The sequence below is a fragment of the Belonocnema kinseyi genome, chromosome 9, assembly GCF_010883055.1.
Source record: "Belonocnema kinseyi isolate 2016_QV_RU_SX_M_011 chromosome 9, B_treatae_v1, whole genome shotgun sequence".
Classification (NCBI taxonomy): Eukaryota; Metazoa; Arthropoda; class Insecta; order Hymenoptera; family Cynipidae; genus Belonocnema; species Belonocnema kinseyi.
Genome location: NC_046665.1, coordinates 41333600 through 41342297, shown reverse-complemented (window position 1 = coordinate 41342297; position 8698 = coordinate 41333600). Strand labels below are relative to the sequence as shown.

The 8698-nt window shown below is 31.1% G+C and overlaps 1 protein-coding gene across 3 annotated transcripts in view; it reads left to right on the top strand.

The window, feature by feature from the left end:
• Window positions 1–446: 446 nt before the first annotated feature.
• LOC117179396 (serine/threonine-protein phosphatase 2A 56 kDa regulatory subunit gamma isoform) overlaps window positions 447–8698 on the top strand; it is a 61071-nt gene continuing 52819 nt past the window's right edge. The window contains exons 1-2 of one of the 3 annotated variants that reach the window (XM_033371136.1): window positions 447–682; window positions 1233–1295. In XM_033371136.1, the coding sequence (XP_033227027.1) occupies window positions 656–682; window positions 1233–1295 (90 nt within the window). In that variant the 5' untranslated portion in view covers window positions 447–655. Of the gene's footprint in view, window positions 1059–1232; window positions 1296–8698 lie in introns of all 3 variants that reach the window. The other 2 variants (XM_033371138.1, XM_033371135.1) reach the window with 2 other exon arrangements.

Genomic DNA, 8698 nt, shown 5'->3' with positions numbered 1-8698 from the left:
GGGGGGGGGAGGGGTGACCTTCCCACAAGGGCGCCATGAAAGTTGTAAACAAATAGGGTCGCAAATGCCCAACTTTGCAATAGGGCGCCCCTCGCACCATCCTCAGGCTCCAAAAAGGCTAAGGCCGGTACTGAGAAAAAATTTTTTGTTCGAACATAACATTTATCCACTTCCGGGACATAAGTAACTTTATTTCAGAGTTTCATTAATTCTAACAAATCAATAAATTAATGAAAATTTTCCCAATAAACGCAGATACAATTTTAATAATGAAATCCAGTGAAACTTCTATGAAGATAAAAAAATCCTTAATGAAACTCAATAACATATTAAAAAATCTGGTAAAATTTAAATTTTACGCCAACATGAAGATAGCTTGAGGTCGCAGTTCGATCTAATCGATACTTGAATTAGTCGTTCGTTGATTCGTTCGTCCGTTCGCCCGATGGCCGTCGTCCGTTCCGTCGTCAATGCAATGGCCGTCGTCGCCACTCGCCAGTCGTCGCGAATGAACAACGCCGTTTTTTCGCCGTGTTTCGGCTGGCTGGTCGGTCTTTGATTGATGTCATTAATTGATGTACATACTACATACGTTGCAAAGAGTGTCCGTCGGTCTATCATATGAATCGTCGTCGACGGCCAAGCTTTCGCTAAAATGCCGAACAGGCAGAAGAAGGACAAGGTGCGTGCCATACGATAGCGAGAGAAAATCGTGGTTCTATCAACGGTAGTAGCGGTGCTTTTTAGTGGGCTGACATAGCCAACGGCGACGGTTAACAGGGAAGTAGGGAAGAACCCTGCCAATCCCTGCCTCCAGGTCTTGACAATTGACTCTTGACAGGCTAACTGGCTTTTTAGCCATGAGCACCCGGATCAGCCAAGTAAAGGGTGTGCAACTGGCTTTGGCTCAACCGTGCCCGTGACCATCCGTGACCTCGCGAAATCGACCGCGAATCGCCCGTTTTGTTCCGTTGCCGTTACTCCTAAACTTCGCCGTTACTCCCTTCTTCTTCTTCTCCCTCTTCTTCTTTTCTTGAAGCGCGTGGTTAATTATAATGGTACTCTATCTACCCTTTTCTACTTTTCTCATCTCTCATTTTTCTCATCTCAATTTTTTCTCAGCCGTCTACATACCGCTATCGTGCGTCTAAATCCCGCTCGACCTCGCGGAATGTGACAGTCTGTCAAAAATTCAAAATTCGTGCTGTTACTTAGTGTTTGTTCTGTTCCAGGAACCGGTCAAGAGCGGCAAGGACAAGGGAAAGAATGGCAAGGACGGAGAACCCGGTGATGAGGTGAGGTTATATTCCCACTGTCAGATGCATGCTTGGCATTGTGGAATATTGTGCTGCTTATGCTTGTCTTGTGCCTGACACGTTTGTCAATTCACATCCGCTCTCCCATCTCCTATAAAGCTAAAGCTTTCTAGTTTGATAAAGAGAGGTAATCCAATACTCACGTCGCAAAGTCAAGATTATAAACAATTTTCGTACGTGGCTTTTTGTTTTAATTTGAACAAAATAGATTACACTAAAGATTAATTACTTGTCATCATCTCGGGGGATGTCTCCTGTAATATTTAGGATCATTTTCATGGTTTTTTTTTTTACTGAAGTCTACATGTACCTACAAAATCCGGCTAACCGTACCAAGATTTTGATGCAAATAGCCCCTTCCCCTGAAATCCGCACCAAAAAAGTCCAGCTATTTGTACCGAAATTTTGGTACACGTAAGCCACGGCCTTTTAATACTTTACTCTAAGTTTATATTTGGGGATCTGCCCTTCTTGGTGTGTTTTTATTAATCAGATATGTTTCATTTAAAACACTGAATAATACATGACTGAGAAATTTGTTTGACTCACAATTTAATTAATTAAAAGTTTTGAATGATCTGGGGAATTGAAGTGTTTCAAATTAGAACATTAGGGATGGAAAGTATTCTATTGGTTATCAAAGTCCAATAACCTCATAGTTTTCAAAGATAATGAATGCTTAAGAGTAAAGTTGAAGTTTTATGTATATTTATAAAAATGTTCCGTTTTCTCAATTAATTTTATAAAAATGTGAAAATATTTATTTCGCATCATTTTTTCAGCACTCTGTTGTATTTTTTAAATTATGATTTTATGGAATGCTAAGCCGTTCTAACTCCATTGAAATTTCCATTAAATTATAAAATGCGTACGTAGCGCCATATATTTTTACACTGATCTTTAAACTCGTCCTACAAACTTCAAAAAAAAATTATCACTTACTGTTAAAAATTATTTCCTCAGAAATTTTGTTGTCTGTAAAATAAGTTTTATTGAATTATGTGGTTTTAGTTCTTTCGTAATTCAATTAAGCAGGGTATCCAAGTGAAGAAATCCTTCACGAATTTAGTTAATTTGTCAAAAAGCACCTCATGACGAATGATATTTTGGATTCTAGTAATAAATCAGTCTAGTTCTTTATGATTTCGAATAAATTTCTCGAGTTTTACCAGAAAAATGTAAAAGCAGTGAATGCAATTTTAAAAACAGGCAAGTTTTCAAATTATATTTTTTAAGCCTTATAATTTTTATGCGCCCAAAGTCCAAATTTGAGAGATAATGAATATCCGAGCAGCTACATAAATCGATTTTTTCATTTTTATGTTTCCAATAGAAAGATTTTTAAGATTGGAAAGTTTGCAATATGGCTAAGGTTACATGTTTAGCGATTTTTCAAAAACATGGATATTAAGGGGGAAAATAAACAGTAATTTATAGAAAATAAACAGTATTTTCTCCATACTCCTTCATTTCCCCTTTTTTTTAATATCCCTTTGGTTTAAATGTTCGACATTTTAAAATAAAATATTTGAATTGAGCAGGAAATGCTCTAAAATGTAGTGAATATACGTAAGGTCTATTTAATTAAGGGCCATTGTCAGTTTTATTTCTATAAAATCATTCTATCCAAAACTAGAATATGCTGCCGCGTGCAGTAACAGTTTTTTTTAACTCACAGAATTATATATTATGTATCACTTAACTTTTCTTAAATTTAAGTTCAAAATGCTAATTATTAATTATATGTATACTTACAATTAATACATATGAAAATACTGTCTGAAAATAACAAAATGCATCTATATAATATTGAAGTATTTTAATAAATTATTTATAAATAAAGTAAAAAATTATTTAAAAAACAAAGTATCGTAACACATATATAATTGTATAAGTACAACGGGTTTTAAGTGCTGAAAATAATAGTCTATACCAATGAAAATTAAAAATGGAATATTTAAAGTTGATAAACTACAAACTTAATGCTCTCACAATAACAACTGAAATGCAAACGTTCAAAAATGAGCCACTTGAATTTTTAATTTTCATTTCAAACCAAATTATTTTGACATTAAAGAAAACTCTGCAGTCTTTCTGCCTGGTCTGGTGGCAAATATCACAACTAGAACGAGTAGGAAGTTTGAATTATTTATTACGATTGATAAATAAGTCTTCATCAAAAACAAAGTTTTTCAGATGGAATTTACATATTATACAGCGAAAAACACATATTTTTATAGACAAATCAATAAATAGATATATAAATTTATAAATGAATTAAAGTTCATTTAAGCTTATAATGCATTGAAACTTACATGTCATAGTAAAATAATTGTTTTTTTATAAACATTTTTGACAAAAATGTGTTTTTTTCCCTATATATGATGGAAATTCGACCTAAAATGCTTTGTTTTGGATAAATATTTATTATTAGTATCCAATCATTGTTTTAAACTTGATATAACAATCTAAAAAACACTTTTATACACAAATTAAAATCTATATTTAAAATGCTATCTACTCTTTCTGATTCCAGTTTATGACAGCAGATGGCGAAATGGTCGGCCACCATTCCCAATAGAATTTTCAAAATATAAAATAACACACGAAAATATACATTTTAAGCCAAACAGCGCACGATATGAAAAAATTGTTGCTTTTTGAAAGTCCTACAAGATTTTCATAACAACTTTTTGAATTTTCTTGAAAAATCGAACATTCAAATTTTCATTGTTCAAAAAATAATGAAAAATCAAACAATCAATTTTTTGGTCAAACTATGCAAGATACGTTGACAAAATGTGTACACCCAAAAAATATCTACAAATTTGTTATTAACCAATTTTTGAATTGACGCGTAGTTTAGGTTTTTTTTCTTAAAAGAACATCATTAAAAATGAAAAAATAAAAATTTTTGGGCAGATCGTACAAGGTATGAAAAAAATAATGAGACGAAACTTATTCACCCAAAAACGAGCTAAAAATTTAAAACATATTAAACATTAAATTTTTGGACAAAAAGACACAAGATACAATCAACTGTTTAATAATAAAATTGTTTTCAATTTAAACATGAAAATTTGCTTTTAACCTTTTTTTCTCACGAGACAGGTGATGAGAATGCGTTTATTAAAGCCGAAAGAGCTTTAACAAAAGAAAATTCAGTCATTAAATTTCAATTGTCGATTGTTTCACGTTTAATTTTAAAAGTCATGTGCAAAAATGTGGGGGTGTACAATAAACAAGCGTAGCGCGAAGTAAATACATTATCGAGCGCAAAACGCAAAAATCAACAGGTTTGCGCCCTAGGCGCGCTCAAACTTCCGAGCGAACTGAGCCGCCCGCGATTTGATTAATAACCATGGAATTTTGAAAACAGAAAATAGTCTTGAAGAAAACTTCTTATAAAAAGATGCTTTCCCTTCTACATATAGAAATAAATGTTTAAGCTTTCCTCTATTTATCTCCTTTTTCATACAAAATTGCCCTATTTCCGATTTTTAAATCTCTTTTTCACACTGATCCCTCAATTTAGACTAATTTTGGCTCTCAAATTATTAAGTTTTCATAATCCTTTTTAATTAAAAATAACAAATTCTAAACAACCAAATAAAACGTTTGGATAGAAACCACTTAATTGTCAAAAATAAATCTTTTAATTTAGAAACATCTACATTTGAAGACTTTCTCATTAAAAGTAACCGAATATGAAAGTCTTTCAATTTTATATTGGAAATTTTGATAAGCTATATGTAAATTACTGTTCTAAAGAGATATAGTCCAAATCCTTAAAGTACGTTTAAAGATTTAAAAGTCTATTCTTTTTTAACTTTGATTTTTTTATGTTAAAAATTTCAAGAATACAAGATTGACAAAGATTAATGAATTGATAATTTAGGTAAATCAAAGAGTCCATCGAAAATTGTATAACTTTACTGCAAACATGTTTTTTACTACTGTTATCTTTCGCATCCAAGCATAAATTAATTTTATATTAAATTAAGAAAATTTAGGGAAATTCAAGAATATGCTATGAATGTCTGTAATTGAATTAATTTATTCGAAGAAAAATTTGTAGTGATAAAACATAAGGATTTCAACATAAAATTCTGTGAATTCTGAACCTACAGAAATGTAACGAATTAGAATTTTAAGGGCATGTGATACTTAGAAAATTGTCGGTTTTACCAGTTTTAGGTTGCCCCAGCTTTTTTTTTAATATATATTTTTTCTTAAAAATTTGGGAAATGATAGCGAACATGCTAACGAACGTCCCCACACACTATTTTTGTGGGTTAATTCAAAAAAGTTTTAATTTAGCAAAATGTGATTAATTTGCATATCGCTTAGGAATTAGTATCGATTTTTTCAGTGTTAGATTCCCCCGGCTTTTTTCCTAGAATAAGAAATATTTTGCCTTCAAAATCTGGAAATGATAGCGAACATGCTAACCGACGTCCGCACACACTTGTTTTGTGTTTTTTTAATTTAAAAAATGTTGATATTGCTAACAACGTGCGTGCATATTTCGAGGTTATGTGTGTTACAATTCACCCGAGCGTTACTTCCAAACTACACAATATTTTTGGCCGAAAACTTTGGACTTACACATAAATATAGTGACTAATTTCCCGGAACTAACCTTGTTTGCAGGTAATCAAAAAAGTTTATTTCATAAATAATTTTCAGAAAATCGGAAAGGCAGAGATGAAAAACGACGCAACCTCAAAATAATGCAAATGCATGAAATTTTTATTTAGCCCAATAAATTTTGTTGTTATTATCCCTCAAAAAACAGCCCGGGGGAGTCCGTTATGAAATTGTATAGCATCTCCGAATTCAGTTTTTAAAAGTTTTGATTTTTGTGGAAAAAAAGCCGCGGAAACTGTAAGTATCACATGCCCTTAAGGATTTTAAAATTGTAAAGTATCAATAATTTTAACCTTTGATATAAATTCATTTAACTTGCAATAAATTTTGAATGCTTTAATTTGCAGTTAATTTTGAATATTAAAAATGTTCAGTTGCGAACGGTTGTATTTGATTGACGGATTTTAGTTTTTAATCTTTTATGAATTTAAGTACGCGATTAGAATTTCAAAACTGCCTGTTTTTAAATTGGAAGATTCCATATTTAGATTCCAGTTATTATATTTAGATAATTTCAAAATTCTAAGGCGTTAAAGTCCAGCCTTGTTGATACATATATTACAATTTTAACATTCAAATTCATCAATTTGGTCAGCTTCCAATTTTTCAATTCAAATCCAAGTCTTATAACTAACATTTCAGCACTTTATACTAATTGCTAGTCTTTTGGAAGATGTAGTTTTCAAAACCAAATGTTTTGCAGTTTCGAACCTTTAAATAGGGTTGTTTCCAAAGTCAGATATCACTTTTCTAATACATTGATCTTATAGTATATAAAATTCTAATTTTGAAAACGCTTATTGAATATTTTTTACATATAGTTTACTATTTTTAATTTAATGTTGAAATATGAATTTTCTATCACGATGTCGATTGGAGGGCCCCTTTGACGTCAAAGGGGTCGGATTTTCCACCAATCACAGCTCATGTGTCATTGATTTTAAAATATATTTTTCTGTGTCGATGTTTTGTTTTGGTTATGTGTAAATCGAAAATGAAAGTCGCAAGATATTGCTAAAAAAAATTTCAAAAGAGGGTTTCGTAAAAGCCAATATCATGAATCTACCGAAAATAGATATATTTATGGTATGTACAAAGAATTCATTGGAAAAGCGCATAAATGGAGTCATGTTTACTGAACAATTCGTAAATATGGAGGATTTAAACAATGTGTTAATAATTGTACTTAATGCTTTTCATCAACATAATACTGGCTCTTAATCCAAATATTAAAACAGGATAACTTTTTTTTTGTCACATAAGCCTTGACAAGCAAAGACATCAGATCAAAATAGTCAGAATTGGCAGTAGACCGTGGCCTAACCTCTTTCTCATCAGTTTCGTTAGTTTTCATGGTTTTCATGGTAGATAATTATGAGAACCTCTGAGTCACGTGACACCCACGTGACACCAATTTGGATAAGTGTTTTACCGCCTTCAATTTTTAATATTTTTTTCTGTTAAACGGCTCAATAGAAAAAAAATTATAACGCACCTTCGGTTCTTAAATTGTCATCCCTTCATTCATACAAGTTAAATATATTTAAAATTTGGGAGCATTTATAATTCCTTTTGCTTATTTCCAATTTATATGGTTTAAAAATCGAATACTCGAAGCTTTTGAAACTTACCACTTTCAGACTTCAAAATTGGAAGCTTCTTAAATTTTGAATGTGAAAGTTTTTAAATTTTAATTTCCTTAAGTTTGCAAACTTCGTAAATTTAAGACTTAATTTTTCTAGATTTCGAACTTGATTTCGATTTGGCACTCTTCAGTTAGCGATGCTTTTCAATCAGTAGGTTTTTAAATTTTGATACTCTTAAAGATTTAAATTTTTCCTAACTCATACTCATATGATTTGAATTATCAAGAAGTTGAAATTTGACGATTGTTAAATGCGAAAAGTTTTCAATTTGATCACATTAGAATTTCAATTTATGATTATTCAGTGTATAACTACAAAATATCAAAAGATATTAAGAATATTGACCAAATTAAATACTAGTGACTTTATTCTTTTATAAAAAAGGGAGAGTAATTCAAATACATAGTAGTCTAGGATGTTCAAAAAAACTCATTTTTTGAACAGTGAAAATGCTCCTCGATTTTTTCAAAATATAAGTCAAATAATGAAGTTAGGCTTTCAAAAGAACTCGATTCGATGATATTATGTGCTGCTTACAAAAATTTCAGGTTCAACACAATTACAAAGTCAAAACATTATTTTTATTTTGTAATGCATTTTTTTATTCGTAATAAATTAAAAAAATATATTATGCCCATCATTCAGGGCATCTAATAGAGTTAGGAGGTAGACTTTTTTTTAGTTTTTGACATCTATAGGCAATTGGAAATTATTGCTTTTTCGTAATAATTAGATTTCCATTCGGCATGATTTTTTGTCAGCATAATATTACCAGCACACCATTTTCCTCGGTTCCTAATGTACAAAAAATAATTATAAAAATTTCAAAAAATTTTAAACTCAAAGAAAATTAGTCCAAAAGAATGTCGTTCTTTTATATTCTTACTCAAACATTGATATTTTCGACCTTTACAGGTCTAAAAAATGTATAGAAAAAAATTTATCTGTATTTTTAAGGTCTAATGCATGTTTAACAAGTTTCCCACAAAGGGGGAGGGTCGGTAAGGCCGGTTTTTGCCTAATTTATTTTTGGACCAAAAAATCTGAAAAAATCATGGTAGTATCTTATAAGTATCCCGAGTCGAT